Source organism: Chaetura pelagica, unplaced genomic scaffold, assembly GCF_000747805.2.
Source record: "Chaetura pelagica isolate M959 unplaced genomic scaffold, ChaPel_1.0 scaffold396, whole genome shotgun sequence".
In the NCBI taxonomy this organism is placed as follows: Eukaryota; Metazoa; Chordata; class Aves; order Apodiformes; family Apodidae; genus Chaetura; species Chaetura pelagica.
Window position 1 is genome coordinate 615,459 of NW_009953493.1, and position 23,845 is coordinate 639,303.

At 33.8% G+C, this 23,845-nt stretch overlaps 1 protein-coding gene across 3 annotated transcripts in view; it reads left to right on the forward strand.

Annotated features, from left to right (window-relative positions):
* LRRFIP2 (leucine rich repeat (in FLII) interacting protein 2) overlaps positions 1 to 23,845 on the forward strand; it is a 49,019-nt gene that overhangs the window by 19,284 nt on the left and 5,890 nt on the right. Inside the window, exons 7-21 of one of the 3 annotated variants that reach the window (XM_009999058.1) lie at positions 1,449 to 1,514; positions 2,923 to 2,997; positions 3,729 to 3,776; positions 3,863 to 3,907; positions 5,274 to 5,321; positions 5,422 to 5,475; positions 8,063 to 8,170; positions 10,465 to 10,509; positions 11,180 to 11,293; positions 11,706 to 11,777; positions 16,374 to 16,544; positions 17,200 to 17,292; positions 19,439 to 19,531; positions 22,441 to 22,542; positions 22,790 to 22,922. In XM_009999058.1, coding sequence (XP_009997360.1) covers positions 1,449 to 1,514; positions 2,923 to 2,997; positions 3,729 to 3,776; positions 3,863 to 3,907; positions 5,274 to 5,321; positions 5,422 to 5,475; positions 8,063 to 8,170; positions 10,465 to 10,509; positions 11,180 to 11,293; positions 11,706 to 11,777; positions 16,374 to 16,544; positions 17,200 to 17,292; positions 19,439 to 19,531; positions 22,441 to 22,542; positions 22,790 to 22,922 — 1,267 coding nt within the window. The remainder of the gene's footprint in view (positions 1 to 1,448; positions 1,515 to 2,922; positions 2,998 to 3,728; positions 3,777 to 3,862; positions 3,908 to 5,273; positions 5,322 to 5,421; positions 5,476 to 8,062; positions 8,171 to 10,464; positions 10,510 to 11,179; positions 11,294 to 11,705; positions 11,778 to 16,373; positions 16,545 to 17,199; positions 17,293 to 19,438; positions 19,532 to 22,440; positions 22,543 to 22,789; positions 22,923 to 23,845) is intronic. The other 2 variants (XM_009999059.1, XM_009999060.1) reach the window with 2 other exon arrangements.

Sequence of the window (23,845 nt, forward strand, 5' to 3'; positions counted from 1 at the left end):
CTTCCCTGATCCCAAGATGCTATTCCTCTGTATCCTGTAATGTCTTCCATACCCTGTAAGCAATAGCCTCCCTCAGTCTGTAAAGTGCCCTGGAGATTCCACACACGTTGATGGCTTTCACACCTCCACAGCTGACTGATGTTCCTCTAGGCTCCTTTGCTTGTGTGGAGATGAGCCTTTTACCAAAACCACATGGAATATTTCACATAACACACTGCTGTCCAAAATTATCTTGCTTTTCAGAAAATGGGATGATGTTGGCTGAAAAAAAATTAGTTATTAAGTAGTGTTCCAGCCTCAGAAGGCTTTAGATTGGATAAATGGCATTCTTTCATAATCAGTATGATTTTTTTTTTTGTAATTTCCTTTAAAGTAATTTTTAGTCATTCTTTGGAAAAAAAAAAAAGAAAGCTATTTTTCCCCTTATTTTTCCTTCATTATTTTAATTTCCTTTTCTTTTACTTCAGTATGACAGTGCTAAGGATAGATCTGCAAGATACTCGATTCCTGTATGTTAACAGATTGCATGTCTTTGAGTGAAGACTGCTTTTGGGCTTTGTTTTTAAGGTCTTATGACACTAACTAGCTCCTTTAAATTGATTTAAAATGGCATATACAATTATGCTACCATACTTTCTGACCTAGAATAGCATGATGATTCTAACATTTTCGTAGAATGCATGTATAAACTTTTTCTTGAAGGCAATCTAATGACATAACATACAAACAGCTCTCTTACAGTAAGCACTTTTCAGTATTTATCTATTATTTCTAAACTTTGTAGTGAAGTGACATATACAGGTTACACTTGGAGGACATGCTTTTTAAAAACAGTGTGTATACATATATTTGTATTCTCCATTTCCATATAGAAACTTTAACTTAACCTAATGGAAAACAATTTCAGTCCTGAGAAAAAGCAGGTGGTTTGTTTACCTTTACTTTAAAAAAAATTTCCTTGTAATGTTGTGAAGTGGTAATACAGTGCATCACTTTCTCATTGGTAGTAAACCAAGTAGGATTTTTGTGTGTCTCTAAGCAGAGATAAGCACAAACTAGCACTAAAAGGAATATGTAAGCAACTTAAAATTTGTTTAAACAGCAGTGTTATCTGAATTAGCTACAGATAGGCAAACACTGTATAATCCTTAAAATGGTCTGTCATGTTCAGCTTTTTTAGTTTATTTGGTTTACATTTTTAGTGAAATGTGAATGCTGGCTTAAGCCAAGTCTGTTAATCAGAGATAAGTTTGGTTAGAGTTTCACTTCTCAGTTATTTTTTATACAATAATGGAAGTATGACCTATTATTCTAATGACTTAAAACTTTCTCTGGTGTTTCTGTTGTTGTACGTGATAAATATCTTAAACCCTATGTTGGATTCTTTACATTTGAACATTGAAAATGCTGATATATGGTGGTATTAATTTTCTAAATTTTATTCTTAGAGTCATGCTTACAGTGAATCTCATAGTTCAAAGAAGAAAGCTGCTCATTCCCATAAAGACTTGTTGGTCAGTTTTCTGCTATGATAATTGTTATAAATATACTAACTATGTGGAGTGACATACTAATAAAGTTATGGATAAATTTATGAGCTTGCATATGCATACCTTTTTTAAGGGAAAAAAAGAAATATTTAGTATTGACCAAATTCTGACCTGTAGTTGAGTATTTGAAACTGCTGTTGTGTCAGTGGAATCCCATGAATAGAAATCATGTTCTGTTGGAGGCCTGTGAAAGGCTTTTGGAAATATAAAAAAGTGACACTTTTCTGGATTAAAGTTTATTCAGTCAGAATGGAGATATGTGTTTTATTATTTACACTTTGCCCCCTATCAGATATTGTATAAATGGAGACATAAAATAGAGCAAGAAAGAATGAATTTACAATAAACTTAGATGTTAACTCAGTGAATTGTTGAGAAAGTCATGTGGATTATTGTGATCTTCCAAAAACTATTCTAGAAAGTTGAGTGGGTAACTTATGTGAATATAGTGCCAAGATGGTTCTGATGTAATTTTTTTCTGGGATTTTTGGCACTGATGAGTTAGTAGTTGCATGAGGGCAAGTTAAAGCGACAGTGGACTCCTGTAGTGAGACAAGGCTGAAATAATGTTTATCTTCACTTATTTGTGTAGCAGCCTATCTGTGTGTACTTTTGAGGTGCTATTTTCTGGTTCTCTAATTTCTTAAATGAATGAGTAATAGGAATCTTTTTGCCTTCTACGGCCTGTTGAGATACAAAGTACTGTGTTATGAAAACACTTCTTTTCGCCCTGTCTTCATCCCTCTTGTTTTTCCTTCTTTATATATGTATATCAGTTTTTGTCCTCACACATGCATATATATGCAGTTTGTGCAGGAAGTGCCAAAAAACAACAGAATTAAGCGAAAGGATAGTTGCTAGACTTTCAGCATATATGCTTGGTGTAAGGAATAGTGGTAGAGGACAGACTAATGCTGATTGCATAGGCATCCATCCTCTATTAAATCCATAGGAATTTGTCCTCTGCTCTCCCCAGATGCTCTGATTCAGGGTGTTATCTAATAAAGTAAATAAAGGAAGCAATTTTTGTCAAATATATTTTTAAGGTATTTCATGCTGAACTTTTCAGGGTTTTCTTATTTATTATGGAGGAAAAAACCAAAACTATTTACTACTTTGGTTGGGCAGAGCATAAAAAATACAGATAATGCTGATATGCAGAGTATGTAAGTAGGCTTTGCATTGCTTACACTTCACTTGCTTCAGAAAGTTACATGGATTTTGGGTCAACCATAGGGGAAATTTTATAACGTTCTGTACAAGTTCTAAGCTTGGGACCATTTGGCAATGTTGACATAAAACTTTTATTTACAAGATTTACAGATGCGGCCTTTGCTTTCTCTCTCTTTTTTTTTTTCTCTCTCCCCCACAGAGTGGAATTTACTATGATCAAAGAAATTATAGCAGCCTTAGATATAGTAAACCACTTCCTTCCTGCCATACTCGGGTCTGTCTCTTCCTATATTCATTTTTAAATGTATATGAAATACATATATTTTGTTTTGCTTATGCTATGTAAAGCAAACTTCTCTACAGCTTTGCAAATTATTACAGCCAAGAGCAGTTAAAATTGTATTTATTGCTTTTAAGTGTTGCTTTTTATAAAATTAATGGATAACATGCAAGTTATTGTGTGTTCTGCACATGTGGAGTTTTAAATTTAGAATAGTTGTTTTTTTTATGGTTGTAAGATACAAAGAAAACAGCTGGCAGCTGTGACACTTGCATTTTCATAGTCCTGCTTTTAAAAAACAAACTAAAAAAGACTTAAGTGTAGTGCCAATGTGCTACTTTCTTCTACAGTCATATATATGATAAATCAGTGGTCTGTTGTGAGATGTGTAGTATCTTCAGTGCCTGCAGCTACTGTCATCATCACATTTAACAAAGTAGCTAGAGGAAATTGATGTGTCTGGGAAACTATTTCAATTCTTGTCATTCTCTTCTCCAAATCTTCTGATAAAAATACTAGATTGCTTTCTTAACATTTTAGATTATGATTTCTAATGGGTTTTTTTGGAATGTTTATTCACATTTCTTTAAGTACCTGTCTATTATAGATATAAAACTTAGTATTTTTGATCTTTAGAACTTTGGGGGAGTATAGAGCAATACATTAAAAAAACCCAGTGTATCCAGAGGAGGTGATTTTGACTTTTTCTATTCTTCACACTACAGTCATCTTCTCTATACAGTGATCCAGTGGCAACAACTAGGAGTTACAGGGTTAGTACAATGTAAAATAATATTTTGATTATTTTTAGACATTTTAATGGCCCTCTGAAAATATAAAATTACACTTTTCTTCTTAGGTGTCTCCTTCTGTAAACACTGGTTTGATAAGAAGTATCAGTTTGGTTCGTAAGCACCATTTGCATGGTTGCCTTAAATTTGTATTGTATGGTCATGAGGCTTGACAGTGTTCCATCTGCCATTTTTTTCATCTTTTTAAATGAAGCTTCAGCTTGTGTGTGTCATTTTGTGGAGGCATTCAGTTTAATGTTTTAACATTGTTCATTTGCCTCTTTAAAGTATTCTACTAGTCTTACTGATACTTTTACAGACAAGCATGAAGTTTATGAATACACTGATGAACAGCAACATTGGGGTTAGAATAATCCAAGCATACTAAACAACAACTGCATGTAAAATATTTTTTAAAATAAGTATTAAAGAAGTTAAACATTTGAATGGGAAAAATTATTGTCAGGAGATTATAGAAATCTGTGGTAAATGCACTTTAAATACTTCCAAATGAGACGCTGTATTTTAATTTAATAATCGTACGAAAATGTAGTAGGGTGAAAACCTAATCTGCAACCTTACAAAATAAAAAATAGCTAGAAGTTTCATAAGAATGGCCAAGATAGCTCTACAAAAAGTTATATTTAAGTGACGTGCATGCCTGCAGCAGTATGCCTTTTACTGCTACCATAATTCAAATCCAACTTGAGACTGCTATTTAGAGACATGCTAAACCTGTTTAGAAAATCGGCAAGTATTTAAAGCTAGTGTTTTTATGTAGCTAGTGAGGTCTTGTTCTGCACTTGGATTGCAAACAGGGTTAATTTTCTTTTTTGGGTTTGTGTATTCTCAAGAAAACATTAGAAGATCCAGTGAGAGAATGAGACTGTTAATGACTGCCATTGCATGTAATTCTTATATACATGTAATTCTAATCTCTGCTAGAGAACCCTTCATAGGTAGGGGGAAAGCAGCATGAGACTTCTTAAAATTCTGCTTCTCAGAGCTGCGTTTATTATCCACTGCACAAATACATTTCAGCCTTGCATCTTGAAACATTCTCTTTCAGGAAAACCTGCATGGATGAGCACAAAGCGAAACTGAAAAGTGTAAAATATAGCTTTGGTTCCCAGGTGGCTTAAAACTTCTGAAGGCATCAGAACAGTGAAAACCGAAATGCAATTTAGATATTTAATTGAATTTTCTTATGAAAATAGTTTAAAAAAATATTAAAAACTACTTGCTTATTTTGCAAGGTAATTCTTAGATTTATATTTGGAAGTACACATCCCTAATAGTAGGAAGAAATGCTGCTGAAAATGTTAAATTTTTTGTCCTTTCAAAAAGTTTAAACTTAACTGGAAAAATGCATAGATAGGATAGAATACATAACAGTGCATACGGCTTACAGTGTATAAGAGGGTGGCATAATTATTTCTGAAGCTGAATATAAACAGTATTTCATTCCCTCTTTCTCAGGCATCTTTGTGTGGTGATGGATTACATAGCTCATATAGTTCTCGCACTGTAAGTCTTAGAGGCTTTTGGTTATTTTTTTTCATTATCTTTGTTTTCTCGAGACACAAGTCTATGAAAATTGAACATTTCTTTCATAACTTTTCTTCAGCCATCTGAGTACAGTTATTCTTCAAGAGCAAGCTCAGTTCGAAGTAGTCCTATGGTGAGCGTTTCTCTTGCATGATTTGCTGAGTGCTTTGATACTAACACACAATGAATATGAGTATTTACACAGAATCATTTTACTGACCAACACAGAGTCAAATTTTAAATTCCACATCACAAATGACATCAAATGTCATTTGTCAGATGTGACTTTTAGCAAGATGTAAAGTTTTAGCAGTAAGACAGCAAAATGTAGAAGTAATCATGAATTTGCTTTTCTAAACATATTTTAAATGTTTCTAATGTATATAATTAGAAGCAACTGGAAACTGGAGTATAGTACATTGTTTGGGTCACCACCTTATCTCATAATTGGATAGGCACATGAAACTGTTACTACAATACATGTGGAAAAAGTCTTTTCAGGAAGTGGAGTAATGCAAACTTTGCTGTATCATGGAGTAAGAAGTAACTGGTTGATTTTTATGGTGATCAGTATTAAAAATTGAAAGGAATTTGTTCCTTTCAGGGTCATTCATGTTCCATTCAGGTCAAAAGCCAGAGATGGCTTTTCATCCTGCAAAGTGTTTTTTAAGTAGAAATGTTCTGTCTTGTTTTCATTTTTCACATATTCTTAACAATAGAGGCTAAACAAATAGAGATTTTTCAGAGACTGGAGGTGTTTAGCTATAAAAGATGTCAGAGTGAATTTATGAAGGTGTAGGAAAAAGGAAATTTTGCTGTTGCCTATTAAGTTCTGAAACCTAAGAGGTATTAACATCCATTTCTAAAGTCTCTTGAACTGTGAAAATACTACTTGTTTAATTAGTTTCTCTTGACATTAATTTCTTAAAAGTATATACTTTATACATGTATAGGACTGTATACCAGATGTTAGTATGCATATGATACCAATAATGGCAAGGTACTATTCACTCACACTAGTGAATGTTTAATAGAGTTCAAAGTATTTGAAAAAATTCTGAAAAGGATATTGAGTTGATGTAGTAAAAATCTTATTGATAACTTTGACTTTCTACTCTTCTGTGGTTAGTATTTTGTTTCACTATGGGTAGTGCTCTGAAAGTCAGCTCAGTGTTCACTGGAAATCAAAAGAAAGACAATAAGATGGAAACAGTAGAAAATACTGGTGAATCTCTATATGGTGCATCTCTAAACTGTCTTCATTTTAATAAACCTATTGAGAAAGATAGTAAAAGGTGTAGAAGGAGGAAGAGGTTTTTCAGATGTATGGGCTTTATAACAGCAAAGATAAGTTGGTTTTGAATGAAAAAGAACACAGTGTTGTCATAGATTTTTTTTATAGCCTTTGAGTTGTTTGATCTTTTGCTGTATCCTATAAGTAGAATTCTGTTAAGCATCTTTATACTTTCTGAAATGTGAGTTAAATCAAGTTTTGTTAAATTTCTGACTTAAAATTAATTAACCTATTTTTTAAAAAAGTATATTTAAACTGTAGTTTTCCAGTAATAGCTGGGAAATTCTTTGTCAGAGAAATAGTACATAACTGAGCAGTGACACAAAATAAAAATCCTGTTGTCCAAAGCATGTACAATCTGAGACAGGTGTTCATCAGCATCTCCTTTTATATGTAACTGGCCACATTTGCATAAAGCATCTTACTGTCTTTTAATTAGACTAAGATAAGGCTACATCACTCGTATACACTGAGTGAAAAGAAAATTATTTTTTTAAATAGTGAAAGTGGAATAAGAATTTTCAAACTTAAAGATATTATTACATGTAATCCCCTTTAAAACTAAATATATTATTCAGTGACTGCCTTTTGAAATAGAACATTATCAATACAACAGTTTTGATAAACCTACTCATTAAGTGCTGTGCTTAACAATGTTTTTCTCAGTTAAATATTTCACTTGAATTCCCATAGTACTGTAATTATTAATGTGGTTAGATGTATTTTGCCTTTTTTCACTAGTGATGGTGTAGCATTGCTAATTTTTTACTCACCTTTTTAGGTGCCTGTCTGACATACAGCTTCGGGAAGTAAGCTTGTATTCATGCTATTGTGAAGCCACATAAAGTTCTGAAAGAGAGGAAGCCCAGATCATATTCATAATTAATAAGGCTGGGATTGTGTTGATTTGAAGAAAAGATAATACTTGTAGAGAAAAATAATACCTTTATTTATCAACTTATTATTATATACTCTATTGTTATGATCCCTAAAGCTTTTTTTTTTTCTAAGCAATTTTTGTAGCTTGTGTCTGGCACTGTATTAGTACTAAAACCTTTTGTATCTCTGTACTTTTTATATTACTCCAAATGAGGGAAATGAGTCAGTCATAAATATTAATTGCTTGATTTTTAGATACTGTAAACCGTAAGAATAATAAATGTGAAAAGACTTAAAATCCATGCATATTGTGACTAAAGTATTAATATCAGTGTTGCACGCGTTCATGTAGACACATTTAAAATAACAAAAATATAGAAGAGTAATTAAGATTTTGCAACTGTTAAACTCTTAGAAAAGCAAGAGTAAATTGCAATAATGGAGATTTAAGTTAGAATTTCCTGCTTCTGTTGTTTCTAAGCAAACTTTTGTTCATTCTCTGATATCATCTTCAATTCTCTTTCACCCTTCTCCTTATCTTTTGAAGTCCTCTGATTTTTCTGATCAAAGTGAAACTGCTGCCGACTATTTTAGTCGCTCCAACCGCAGGGGAAGCATTGTGTCCGATGCAGATGATGTCCAAGGTTTGAATAGTGTGAGTGCAATTCTTGTTGTTGTACTGTGGTGAATACAGCAAATTTATTAACCATGGATTTTCTTTTCCTACTTTGAAAGAGTAAATACTGTATAAAAGGACTCAGAGTTATTTAATGACAAATGGGTTGGAGCCTTTTTTTTTTTCTTTTAATAAACGTGTCTGAAGTCTGAATTTTTAAAATGCATGCTGCTTTATTTTAAAGGGGGTTTTGCCTGTTGCTAGAAGCATGTGATACATGATAACACTTCACCTTTTTTATGTGCAATGTAAATGTAAGATGTTGGGGTTTTTAATATGGAAATTAACACTGTCCAAGTTTTTTCTGTATTTTTGGTTTAGTGACAAAACCAAATACTTCAGTGCACTAATGAGGGTACAGTTTTTTAGTGTTCAGTCATCCATGATGAGATTTTGTTAGGATCCAGAACTGGAGCACTCATTGTTGGCTGTGTTCTTGTACTAAATCCCACATCCATGGAGCGTGTTACAGGAAAATTATCATGACAGTTTTCCTGTGCATCCCTTTAGTCTGAACGTTGTTCACAGCAAAACTACCTGCCTTCTCTTTATTGTTGCCATGGGGTCTAGAAATTCTTATTACTTGCTATAAACTTTTGTGTTTAATTGTGGGGGGAGGAGAATAGGGGAAGTTCTGTTCTTAAGCATGTCTTTGAAATAAGTCAGGGTTAACACATGTAGAAGGAGGAGGGGTTGGGAGAACTGTGTTTAGTTGGTTAGGCAAAAGGATTGCAACTGCATGATTAGGTAAGAGCCAAACCCTTCACACCTGTGCTAAGCAGTGCAACAAGAGGCAGCAGCCTTATTGCAGCATACAAGGTTCAGAGGAGCCACTGCAGGAAGCGGTTAGTGTTGCACTCCGTCAAGTTAAGGCAAGGCTGGAGAACCTCAATCTTCAGGAGCTGGTGAGACTTGGCTAGATAAAGCCACAGCTAACCTGGACTGTTGGCAGTGGTTCTGCTTTGGAAGGGAGGCTGGGCAAGGTGACTGCTGGAGTACCTTATAACCACTGTTCCTGTGATTCTGCATTTAGAGGATTTAATACTCTTACAGCGCTATGTAATTTGTAGTAACGCAGGGTATTTATCATGTGTACTTGCTCAAAGCACAACGGCGACCAATAATTTCTCCAGTTTAAATTTAAGCTTATTTTTCCTCTATAATAAACCTGCTTTTCTGCTAAAAGAAGATACAGAGACTGAGACTGGCAATTATTCTACCTTCTCAGTTGCTTATATTGTCATCATCATCATTATGTATTACTAGATTCCAAAATTATATTTTTAAGTTATTCTAAATGGATACTTCAGATTCTTAACATCATTTTACTGTCACAGTGGTGACAAGTGTTTGTAATTTACAATTTCAGTACATCAGTGGAGATGGTGAATTGCAATGTTGCTTCAGTAGAAACTGCAACAGAAGGAAGAAGAATATCTCCTAAAGTAACATTTGGTTCTACTGTGATTGAAGCAGACTTCCAAGTCTCTTGTCCATGGACTGGGAGAAAACCAGGTGTTTTCAGAGAAACCAGATATTTGAGATACCATACTCAATGCATCATGTTTGTTTTATGAAATATGGCAACATGTTAATATCTTCATTTAATTCTACCTTTTCAGAGCCAGAGAAATGTAGAAAATATGGAAATTTACAATTTAACTTCTCAATATTGGAGTTTCCTAAATAAGAAAGGGAGGTTATAGTTCCTTTTGCTAGGCTTCAATATGTAAAATCTGATTGAAATTATTTTGCAGATTGCTGTTAATTAGTACACTTTAGTTACGGGCTTTTACCTGAATTGTTTTTATCCCCATGTAATTACAGGTTTCACCAAAGAGATTGAAGGAACAAATGTGTTTTCTAATACATGGGACATTGCCACTGGTGTCCCTGATTGTCTGAAGTGCACTTGCATGAAACTTTGTGTTTGTTATGCCACCAAGTGTTGTAGTCACTACTCTGTTGAAATTTAAAATAGTGACACATGTTTTGTTAATCAGTATTTAAATATTGGTGATGACTTTTAAATAACTTCTAAAAAAGCTTTCTGGATTTTTCTTTTCAGGCATTGATTTATTTTGCAATTTTTCAGGCTCAATGTTTTTTCCCTGTCTTGATGTATGGTAACTTCTGGAATTTCTCTTTTTCCTTTTTTGTTTATTTCATTTTTCATTCTTAAGTATATCTTAGTAACTGAGCCAGAAGATGATGATTCAGTAGTCCCTCATTGCAAAAGCTATGTTGTGATCACTTTACTTTTTCTCTTTCAGCTGGAAGAAAAGAATGAAAAATCACATTCAGAAATATTTTCAAGGGTAAGAGTTTATTAATTAAAAAATTATTGAAAATCAGTATTCATCCACTTACAAATATTACATTAGTTGCAAAAGTATAAATGCTGTGTGTTTTTGTAGGGTGAATTTTAGTTCTTTTTCAGATCTTAACAATACATATTTAGACATTTTTAACTGCATAACTAATTGTCTTTTATTTATTGAGGAAATAATTATTTAGTTCAATTTTAGCAAGTATTAGTTTCTTATAGAATTTATTTTCTATGTAAGAAATATTTAGCTGGAAAGGTTGAATTTTAAGAGGCTAGGGTTACAAAAATGCATACACTAGATTCCACTGAAGACTTTTTTTCTGAATCCTGGGTGGTAGAAATTACAATTTTAGAAATATTTGAAACTTCTACAGATTTTCAGTACTAACAGCCTTCTTGTGAAAGTCTTCTGAACAGAAGGGTCAAAACTAATTTTATGATAACTGGCAAGTCATTGAAGAGAAACTAACATTTCACCAAGGAGAAACGTAAATGCTGGAAAACTATACATTGAAAATATTGTCTATAAGCTAATACTAAGAAATGGTAAAAACAAGAGAGAAATATTCTATGTCAGTGAAACGATTTATAAGGAGTAATGTCAGGTATACCAGAAATGACAGGATGATTCCTGATACAGTGTTTTTCCTTTTTTCAAGCCATCATCTCGCAATTCAGTAAGTGCAACTCCTCTGAGTGGCAACTCGTCTAGGAGAGGAAGTGGAGACACAAGCAGTTGGGTGGATCCTGATGCCTCCCTCAGTGAATTACGGGTACACTGCATTTTCAGATCATTTGGAGCTAGCTGGAAATTGTATTTGGGGTTAGGAGGAATATTTCTTTGCTCCAGAAATTCTGGTTTCTTAATAGTAAGAAACAGTTATGAAGATCTAATTTTTAATCAATAAATATTTCTGTATTTATCGTGGTAATTGTGTTTGTAAATATTGTTTTGGAAGTTTAGCTAATGTCAAATTTGAAACAATTCTGTCCTATTTGAGATTTGGATTAAGGGATATAAACAAAATCTTAATTTCCATCAAGCTGTTGAGCATTAATAATAATTTCTGTGAATTATTGCAGACTTTGGCATTTGACAAATGCATGTAGGCCTTTTAATGCTTTTTCGACTATTAAGTATTTCCCCATACTTCTTATGCAATGGTTCATTCCTATGTCCTGCAGGATATCTATGATCTTAAGGACCAGATACACGATGTAGAAGGGAGATACATGCAGGGACTTAAAGAACTAAAGGTATCAGGGCTCCTCCCAAGCATGCATTCTGTATGGGTATTTTTGGGTAATGGAGATACCACTGGTTCCACTAACTATATAAAGGCTTTACTAACAAGTTTTCCAATTTCTTCAAAGCATGTATCTAACTTTTAATGCATAGAGAGCATCAGCTTAATTTTTTTTCATGTGAGCAAGTTACTAAGATATTTAAATTTACATGAGATAATAAATGTTCATTATTTGGTCTATGTTAAAATACTATTAAACTTCATATTTTTAGCAGGTGTTTTCTAGTAAGATAATGGAAGTTCAATTTATATTTTTCCAAGGTTTGTTAGTGAATAAATGGATATTCAGAGTAATTACTATGTCTTGAACGGGGAAGAAAGAAATGGGTTATTGTTATGGCAAATAATTTAAAAGAAGTAGTCTTCAAAGTTTCAGCAAATGCTACCTCTTATGAAGCAAAGCCAAAGTACTAATTTTGAAAGACATGTTGAAACAAATCTAGGCAGGCTTATTGCTTGCAGGAGAAGATTAGTTTTGTTTTGGTATTTTGGTATTACGAAATACTCTTTTAAGCTTATGGTTTACATTCCCATTATCTTTGTCTAAATTACAGGTTGGTATTTTCAGTATTAGGTTAATGAGATTTGTCTGTATTTTGACTTGTTTAATGTAGTATGTATGGTTTTCTTTTTGTAAGTTTTCATGCAGTTAAGAGTTTGGCGTATAATTTAAAGTATGATTATTTTCCCCTCTTCTGCATTGAAGTGAAACTGAATATAGCAAATGTGCCTTACAAATCTTATTCAGGGTGTTGTTTTCTGATCTTCCCTGTTATCTAATTGTAAATGGTTCCATGCAACAGTAGAGATCTTTCCATATTCGTTTTATATCCATATAGAGATTAAATTTAACAAATGCTGCTTATGTGTTAAAACACGTGTTACATGCTCTAGCATGTAAGTGATGTATTTAACAGATTCCTTCAATTTCCTTCCAGCATATCATATCAGATAATATAGTAAAGAGCTGTTCAGGGTAGCAAAAATTACTTCCTCTTTAGAGGAGAAATTACTTTGAATCGGATAGCCATATAGTCAAATGATGTATGCCATGTTTTCATCATACTGCCATGTGAATATTAAAAGGAATTCAAATAGCTGTAGATGACAAGATTATTAGACATAGCTATGATTGTGCTAAATTTGAATAAAAGGTGAGATTATTTTCGGAGTGGATCTAACTTTCACTTTTGCATGTTTGCCAGCATCTCATGACTACTGGTTTGAATTTCTGAATTACTAACATGCTATTATTTGTTGTAATCCATTATGGTTACCAAAAGCACAAGTGTGCAATAGCCAGTAAGAGCTTGAAATCTGCTTGGCTTAAAAAATTGAATTGCATTTTATGCTATAATTAATACTGAGTAAGATGCTCCTAAGTTAATTTGCCATACACAGAGATTCTTTCAGGAACTCTTCTTTCTAATTAATAATGTGTTGCCTTTTTCTCAATGTCTACTTTAGCAGTTTTGTCTTGTGTACATTAGAAGAGTTACTAGGATACCTGCTTTTACACTTAGTTGTGCTTTCAGTAGTTGAGTAAGAGATTTCTATTCACATTGCCTTCATAGCTCTGTGATTGCCTGTTCCTTGTGCTGCTAAGAGTGTGGTTTCTACCTGGCTACAAATCTGCTGCATGTCAGGAGAATAAATTAAAATGTGTAGAGTTCCAGTTTAGTTGTATCTACAAATCTTTTCATGTCTCAGTTTGATTTAGTTTTGTTGATTCTTTCTATATTTACTCACATCAGCTAGAAAGGAATCCTTTTTCTTTCTTCAAAAGTTTTCTTTTATGCAGTTAACAGAGCACTCTTTTGGTGCCTGCTGAGTTTAATCATCCTGTTCTAGCCAAACAGGTTAATTTGCATGGCCTTTGGCTTTACTGATAGCATTGTGGGTGGTATTTCTTCATAGCTTTAGGTTACATGTAGAGCCTTATTATCCATTTTAATTCCAGCCTATTGCCACTGCTTCATCCTTGCATATCACGCTCATTGGAGTATTTCAGAAATTCTTCCAAATCCGTATTATTACTCACTAAACTGGAAAATTACTGAAACTACATGGTATTCTAGAACCACGGGGAACATTTGTAATACTTTACTTGAAAAGAAGGAACAATTCCAAAGAAGCCCTAGCAGTGTTCCAGTTTTTTTAGCTGATTGGAAACTCTTAGGCACAGCTTTGTTGTTTTTTTTTCTGGGAAGTGATTCTTAGTCATCTATCTTAAAATGAGTTTATTCCTCTTCCTTAAATCGAGTTCGTTTTTTTTTTTTCACCCATTTTGATCCAATCATTTAAGCTCCAATCTAGTCTGCTCTTTAAGGCTGGAGTCCTGGGGCATATGGCATACAGTAAGAGGCTGAGACCACTGGATTTACTAAGTCTTAGGGAGGTGGCTGGCAGTGTTATTGCTGTTTTCAGCTGCCATATAGAAGGGCATAGACAGGACAGGGCAGACTCTTTTCTGAGGTGCACAGTGATGGAGCAAGATTAATCAGCAAAAAGTTGCATTGTAAGGGCAGAATTTCTAAATAGAAAAGCTGCATTGTAAGGCAGAATTTTCAATTAGAAAAGTTGCATTGTAGAGGCATAATTTCCAATTAGACCTCAAGAAAGACTTCAAAGAAGGCAAACACTGGAATAGGTCACCTAGCCAGGTTCTGCAGGCTGCATCCATCGAGATAAGCTGTGAGCAGCCACATCTTAGCCCTGTTTTATTATGACATTAGACCAAGTGGAATAGAGAGAGTTCTCTGCTAGCCTAAATTACGACATGACTCCACTCACCACACTCAGAAACAATTACATGGAAATTTCTTTCCTGGTTGTAGTAAATTTTTTACCTCCTCATAAAAGGACTAGAGCATTCATTTTAATAGTAGTGTTGTCCTTCTTTTCCTCTAATTTGAATTACTCTTTGGAAGTCTTTGGAAAGTTTACTGTATCTGACATTTTGGCTTACCAGTTGTCACAAGATTTTTCATGCTTACACTATCTCCAAAAAAATGTTTTTCTCTGTTTGTAATCTAAAAGTTAATAGTTACTTGAATGCACTTACATGTATTCTTTATATTTTCATTTTCTTCTTTTGCACTATGTATCTTCTTTGCTGTCTGCTATTTACTGCTTCCCAGATGATAATGGTACCCTTTTTATCTTTTTACTGTATACACTGTCTTGTCTCTTCTGATCTGTAGTCTTATCAGGATGTCTCAAGTTATTCTTTTTCTCTGGGATTTCTAAAATACCATTTTTCTCCAGCACAAAAATACAGAATTTAGTGAATGCAACAGAGTGAGATAAATACATGTAACTATGATAAAATTTAAAAAGTTAAAGGTATACTTTAAGGACAGCTTTCTCAAAATGGAGATGTATAACATGGTATAAGGTTTAGGTGTTGGGGTTTTTTTAGGTTTTGCTAGGAAACTTAGTTTGTTACTACCCTCTCCCCTAATATCCTAGTCCTTAGTGTTCTACTGTTCTGTTTTCTGGAAAACCAAAGCCTGGTGCCCTTCCTGTGCTAGTACTGTCATAATACAAGTAATAAAATATGGAGGTTATGCTACCTATGCCTTCAAAGAACAAATAACATTAAATACTAGGGGACAGATCTGTTTTGGAAAGGGGGTGGCTTATTAGTTGTTTTCCAGTTTAAAATTAGGAGACTGAAACTCCATTTTTGTATTTTTAAAAGCACGCAGACTGAAATAATTGCAAGTTGGAAAGTGTCTGGTGTGATTGTTCTAGTATTTGAATAGTTGACACTTGTTAGAGTACTGAGGAAAAAAAAAAGAAAACTATAAAATTTTGCTAAATGGCAGAATTACGTAAGAGGGTATATAACAAGGCATATATGCACCTTAAGGTTGAGAGTGAGGCATAAGAACCTTTACATGCTTTTTTAATCTTTGCAAGAAAAATGAAGACAAAAATGTCTGCATAAACAGAGAATCATTATTATTTTAAAAGTGTGGCTATCTTAAAACTTTAAATCTGAGGTATAGAGCACTATTTGAATAATTAATGTTAAGTTAAAGCTACTCTTAGTGACTCTGTGTTTGGTTTTTATAGAATATTAGAATCATAGAATGCTTAAGGTTGGAAGGGACCTTAAAGATCATCAGGTTCCATCCTGATGGAACCATCCTGATGGTTCCATCCATTCTTTCCCTCTGAACAAATTAATTTCTGAAGTGTTTTCTTTGCATGCAGTGAAAATACAATAAAGCTGTGGTATTACTACTTTATCCCTGTGAGTTATGTTCTGAAGGTAGCAGAGTAGAAATACATGGAGAGTATGATGTTGTAATTTCATACTTTTGAAATAACTTTTTGTTGCTGTGTATGAATGTGAAGAATGAAAATTGAATAGTGACATGGTATTTCTGAAGAGAAGACATTAATAATAATTCAGAAACAAAAATTATTGCCTAATTGTACTGTATAGCAGACAGCACTCTTCAGCATTATGGTGGTGTTTTAGCACCATCACTATGCATCAAAAAGTCAGACTAACATGCCTTTCTCCTGTCTATAGGATTCACTAGCTGAAGTTGAAGAGAAGTACAAGAAAGCTATGGTTTCCAATGCTCAACTAGACAATGAGAAAAACAACTTGGTTTACCAAGTGGATACTCTAAAGGATGTTATTGAGGAGAAAGAAGAACAGATAGCAGAGTTGTATAGGAAGAAAGAAGAGAAGTCAAAGGTACTGATTTTAGAGCCTTTGGAGGTTTTTTTTTCTAATTATAAGGTTAAATCATAGATGACTGGAGTACTTAGTAAGACCAATTAAAAACTTTTTGATTAGTAAAGTCTATCTTAGTGGCCAAAATGTTTTCAGCATTGTTTTGTTTTTTTAAAAGAAACCAGCCAGCTCCCCCCAGTAAAACCCAAATGCATCCCAGCCTGCCCACACACTGTCAACCCCCAACCAAACTAAATAAAAATTAATTGCATCTAATTAATGCAATACACTAATGATTACATTTGCATTTTAATTGAATAAGACATGTTTAGTCCCACTTTCTTCAATAGGGAAGATCTTCATGGCAGCTTTTTCTAGCAATATTTAGATAAATTCAGTATCTGAGCTTCTGTCATTAATGCTTAACCCTTTATCACATTTACTCTGAATTTTATAAAATAAAATCTTCTGTGTAGTAAGTAACTGAAGAGCTTACCTTAAATACTGATTTTTTTTTAATTACTTTTTCAGTCACTTGTTCGGTTGTTGTTGGTTCTTAACATTGTTGCAGTGATCTCTTATATAATTTTAAGTGCTATTATTAACTTCTTAAAAACTATATAAAACATGAGTGTCAAACCCAAAATAAAGAAAAATAAATCATTATTTAATATAGGAATTGGAGAGACAGAAACACACGTGCAGCATTTTACAGCATAAGCTGGATGAACTTAAAGAGGGCCTTCGACAGAGAGATGAATTAATAGAGGTATGTTCATATGAGGTACTGTATGATAGAACTTGTGCAAATAAATGTGGCAGAAGATTTGAATGAGAACAGCCATTGTACACAAAATGAGCTTAAATGTTATCTCACATTATAAAGAAATAATTTATCTTGTTTTAGCAGGTAGAACTACTTGTCTTAGTGTATGAAGTTAAAAATGTCTCTGTAAGGTTTTCAGATGCGTAAAATGCTTAATTCCTCTAAGACTCATGTTCCCTCATCAGTAATTTCCTGCCTTGTGAAGGCAGAACTCTCTTTTGTATGGCCAAAATCTTTTTACAAAACCAGAAGTTCTGATGCATGGATAATATTAAGTACTGTTCTTTGCCAAAAGTTTCCCTTTCAGTTATTTCAGGTTTCTGTGAACATCAACTGTTGAAGTTTGCAGTAGTGCATGTTTGTTTGCTTACCAGTCAAGATAAATATAGTAGCACTAGTCAGCATGCTATTGGGTCATAAACAGGTTCCTGGGTGCATGGTATGTTATTTTCTTTCCATTTCTCCTTTCATTTGCTTCCAGAAGAAATATGCCCTAAAATCCTGGAACTATTTATCGGTCTTAATTTTAAAATGGTCCACAAATATATATATTTTGTCAGCAATATGTGAGTGTCCTTTTCGTATGGATTTTGGTACTAGCACTGGAGTTTGCAGTTCAATTGGTACATCATTTTCCCACCACCTTTTGATTTCAGTAAAAAAATGATGATATTAAGTTAATGGGCCAAAGTTTCTACTGCTGACTTTCAAAAACTGTATGATACTGTTTCATTTATTTCTTTCTTCATTAAGATCTTGTGCTTTGTGGGCAGTAGTACAGTAACTCAAAAGACTTCTGAAAAGTCCCACATCTATTATGGTTGCTGAGAAAATAACATGCTTTGTGAACTGGAGTTGACTTGACTTTCTATCAGAAGAAAAGGAGTAGAATTAGCCTAAGCAGCAGCTTTTTTCAGATTAATGTTGACAAACAAAAACCAAATTCTGTTTGTAGCTCTGTCACTTGCTCTGACAAACAAAAACTTACCAAATTCTGTTTGTAGCTCTGTCACTTGCTCTGGATTCTCTGTGCCTTCACTGTGAGGAAAAAGTACTTTACACTTTTTTTCTTTGATGGTTGTTGTTTATGGAGTTTTTTTGTTTGTTTTTATTTTAAAAAACAACACAACTGTGTGAATCAATGCTCTGTGCCTTCACTGTGAGGGAAAAGTACTTTACACTTTTTTTTCTTTGATGGTTGTTTGGTTTTGTTTTGTTTTAAAAAACAACACAACTGTGTGAATCAATAATATACAATAGATTTGTCTGGAGTGTTTATTTTGGTAGAATGTAGCTTTTGTGTGTTGAATATTTACCAAATGTCCCTTCAAAGTAAAGACTGTTTGCCCCATATTTAAATGACTTGAGTCATTTCCTCAACTATTAACACTAACAGATAGTCAAGCTGATGCCATTTAGCTTTTTGCAGAACGACATTGTTTTCTGTTCCCAGATGTAAAATCAAGTTCGCTCATTAGCAAGGTGAAAAATTCTCTCTAGCCCTAAAAATTCTTATGTCATCTTGATACATAATTATATGAGCATACAAAAGAATATTGATTATATCTGCAGAGCAAACAAAAAAATGCAGTTCTTTAGATAAAAAAATAATATTGCATTTACTCTATATTAATATTGTATCCAAAGGCAGTCATCAATCATGTTTCACTTCCTGTATGCTTGATTCAAACTTCCTTCTTTATAGTTTCAAGAAGGTTTTCTATTTTGTAAAACCACTTGTTAACAGAAGTGTTTACTTCCAATCAGGACTTGAAGGTGTCTGGAAATTACAACAGGGTAATTATTTTCCTAGAGATGTGATGTTACGCTCAGTCTGCAGTAGGAAATTTAATAAGGAAAAGTAGCTCTAGCTGCATCAACATTTAATAGAATTAATTGCCATACTCTTCCATGAATTCATAAGATAAATATATGGGTTTGTTTAGTCGCACTTTTTTTCTTTAATTTCATGTTCATAAACTCTTTGCTTGACTTCTACTATATAATTTTATTTATCTCTTTAATTTTTTCTTTCCATTTCCTTACATCTCTTTCCTCTTTTATTCTTCCCTCATCCTATTTACTACAGGAGAATCAACGCATGCAGCAGAATATAGACTCCATAACCAAAGAGGTGTTTGATCTCCAGGAGACAATTAATTGGAAAGATAAAAAAATAGGGGTATGAAACATATATGGGGGGAAAGGTATTTTTTTTCATTTTAGAGGTAGATGGATAACCCCCACCACCCCTTCCAAGGAATGCTGTGTACTCCAAGGAAATGAAGGCCATTACCAATTTAAATATTTAAAACATTTTTTTTCAGTCTTTTTCCTCTTTTGAAAATGGCTCCACTATCTTTACTTGCAAAATGATTAGTACTAATTAAAGGTATAGCATAATAAACTGTTGCATACCGTTTTATAATTTTTTACAGTTTTTTTACCTTTAATCAGGACTTGAAAAAGTCATTGTTTCCATATTCTTAATCAATGTAAAAATGGCCTGGGTCTATATATTGATCCATAGTGTTACTGCAATAATATAATTTTATACAGATTGGAATTTTTTTTTTAAGCTTTTAATCTCTTTTGAGACAAATACAGTTTTCAAAACTTCAGCAGTTTAAACCTTGCTTACAACTTGATTCCTGCCTCTGTCATCATCTTAACAATAGTGGATTTTAAAATGGTCTGGTTTCCACTACTTGAGATGAGAGACAAAATCCCCAAGTATTGGAAAACCTAGAGAGCTGCAGGAGCTAAAAGGTCAAAATGTAGAGAAGCCACAGTGAATATTTGTAGATAGTGCTCGCATTGGGCATACCTAGTGCTGCAAAACATGATCTTGAATTGACTTCTGCAACCACACTTGCACATTCCAGTATTGCACTTATGATCCTTATAGGTCTGGTTAGCTTGGATGCAACACTGAACTAAGATGATTTTGTGATGCCACAAACAAAATACCAGAGTTGCCAATTATTGGAATTGAGAGTTGGAATTGAAATAGTGCTTGCATAGGACCTTTTGAGGAGCATCTGTAAGGCTCCTGTGTTAGAAAGGAAGGTGGTACAGGAATAACTGAGTTGATGTGCACTACACAGCTCATGTAGGTCAGGCAAAGTTTGTCAGCTGTCTCAGACTCAGCCTGATCTTTGGTGGTAACTACATGGCTCTGAACCTGCGGCTGTTCTGGGCTGCAAGTAGATTGCCTGGTGGAGAGAGGGAGTTAGCTGGATAATCTCCAGAAGGGTTTGTCAGCATTTTAATAATTTATATTGGGTAACTTTTCTCTAACTAAATTAATCATAAACCAGATTTTGATATAAGCAGATTTCTTTGAAAATTGATGCATTTGCTGGAGTTCAAGTCACATGGAAAAGTACCTTTTAACTGGTGGTGTCCAGTTAAAAGATGGCTCTGTTATTCAGCCCATATTTATTTCATGTTCTGGTGCTTTAATCCAGATAGCAATCCTCTCTTCCATCATAAAATCTTTCACATTTTTAGGTTTTCTTCTGAACATTCTTCCAAAAGTGTTTTTACCTTAAACTATATTCTTTCCTTACTTAAGCTTTACCTTTTTGTATGGGACTGCCTCAATTTGTGCAAGCACATTTTTCTCTTTCAGATACATTGCTACAGTTAGTACAGAGTGTATCATCTATCTAATGTTCAAAAAAACCTAATTACTAGTGTTGAAATTTCTTAGATCTTAAAATATAAGTGGGATGATCAGCAGCATTGCAGGGTGTTGCCAAGCACACAGAGGATCTGCATCTGCAGTGTGATTATGGGCATTTGTGTCCATCCTCTCAAGTGTGTGAGCCTATTTGCTCCTCCATCTCTGCCACAAAAATCGCAAAGATGTCTCTGTGTGGAACACAAAATGATGTAAATATTAAGGTTCTTCACACTGCTTATAAATGTAGTTACAGTGATCTAGTGTGTGTTAGGAAATAAAAGGACAAAAGGGTTATTAAGCTATGATGTAACAGCTAATGCTTTCATGTGTTGAATTACCTGTATTTTAGATTTTACATTCATATAATAGTAAAAATAGTAAATCAGCTGCAACAACGCTTCTTAATTTTTTTGTTGAAAGGAAGTGTAATGCATTAAAGCATTGCTCTAGTATACAGATTCTAGATAATTATTAAAATTCAGCATACTGCCATTGGTATGTGGAGCAATAACAATATAAAGGTATACACCTTCATTTCTTACTTCGTATCAGTCCATTCCTAAACTTTTATGCATGACGCAAGGTTTAGCTGGATAATTTTCTTGGCAAAATGTGTGTACGCTCCTGCAGTTGCTGTATGGTCAGGTTTATTTATAATGCATGCAAGGAGTTTGAATGGAATACTGGGATGCTGCCTAATCAAGATCTGATTACTGCGAGGTTAGCAGCATAGGCAGGCAAACCCGTCTTGTGTCCACATTATGCTTTTAGCTGTAACCCTTTCTGGTGCTAAAACAGTGCTGCTAGTGGTTCCTACTTTTTTTTTTTTTTTTTTTCCCCTCTAAAATGGATTGCTTTGGTTTTAGTAAAGGCTGATTGTAATACCACCAGCAATAAATAAATATACTAGTGTTTGTAAGTGGAAGACAGGCTTATGTATCCAAGGTCTTTTCTGAGGTAAGATTCATACTTCTATACCCTATGAAAGTTAGAGAAATTAGTTCAATGAATGTGATGTTTTAGGAACTTTGCCAGTTGAGTTCCAGCTACTTTTATTTCTGGCCACAGAGTACCTATATTAAGAAGAATTACTTACTCTTTTCGTATTCAATTTAGTGTATTGAAATCTACCAACAACAGAAAATACTAAATAGAAATACGTTATAGAATCTGTTAAGTCTTGCCTGGAAAGAAATTATGTCATGAAACATGCAGCAGTGTGGTTAGATATGTGACTTGAAAAAGGTAGTTATCCAAGATGTATGTTTGTATATATCAAATACTCCTTTTAATTTCTTTACTTTTATTGAGCTCTTTATATTTATTTGTAGAAACTCTCTCTGCTGTCTGTCATTTGCTTTTTCTCTGTGCCATTCTTTTTCTTGCTATCTGCCTGAACCCAGGCCCTAGAAAGACAGAAAGATTACTTTGACTGCATTAAGAATGAGCGAGATGAGCTCAGAGAGGAGTTGGCTGACCTGAAGGAATCAATGAAGAGAGGAGAGGTATGTTGGTAGTAGTTACTTTACAGTAACAGAAGTCCAGGAATGGGGCATGAAGTCAAGGTCATGAAAGAAGAAGATGGTTACTACTCTTATGCAGTCTCAAAGCCTGATCTTAGTGTAGGATAAACATCATGTTTTGTTGTAACTGTTACGATCAACTTGAAAAGCTTTTTTAAAACTTTTCTGTCCAATTGTATTTTAACCCTGCTCTTGTATGATTAATTTTTTTTTCCTTTTGTGTTTTTAGAAACATGGATTAGTTATAATTCCAGATGGCACACCAAATGGTGATGTAAACCATGAATCGGTGGTTGGTGCAATAACAGTTGTATCGCAGGAAGCTGCTCAAGTCTTGGAATCTGCAGGAGAAGGACCATTAGGTAAAAATATCCTAACGTGCCTCTTAGTGTGTTTGAAGTCTATCTCTTGTTCACAGTGGGTTGTGATTTCCAGCCACAAAAATATACCTGTGATTCTTCTGGAATACATGTTTACACAATTTTCAAGATGTGACTTTTTTAATTACTTTTTTTTTTTTTTTAACGCTGAGTAAAATACTGATGTATCTTTAGAGTAAAAAACACAATAGTACATGATTGGATTTTTTGTAACTCATTAGATCTCTTCGTCCAGTTTGTTTTATTACTGTCAGAACATATCTTGCCTAAAAGTGTAGGGTTTTTTCTTAATATGTTTTCCGTTGTGTTTCATGAAAAAAAATCTTTAAAAGTATATATCATCAATGAAAGCTCTGTTCTAGAAAAAAAATACATCATATATTCTTTTCACTTCCTTGAAATACTTCTGCTTTTATCAGTGTAAGGCAAGTGCAGTCTTTCATCACATTCATTAAGAAAAAAAAAAGTTTTTAAAACATTCAAAACCTAACACAACAGAAAGATAGTTTTTAGGGGCCTATATTTTAGCTTGCTTGTATTAGGTTGAACAGGCTATTGTACGCATAGTCAAACCACTGTAAAACTGTTCATTAACATGCAAAGAAACATCTCTGTACACTTGCATTATATTTGTACATGACATATAGTTACATATTTTTGTTTTGGCAGAGATTAGACTTGATACATGTTTCTGCTGTGGCTCCATCACACTGAAATAGAGACGTTTTTATGCTTTGTTACTGTCAAAGTTACAATTTCCAAGGGAGTTGCTGTAATCTCAGCGTGGTGCTGCTTGACAGACTATTTTGTAGCCATCACTGGTCTTCCAGTTGTACAAGAGATACTGAAGCATTCCTGTGGATCCTTTCCCAAGCACTGCTTTTGTGGTTTGAGGATACATTTTG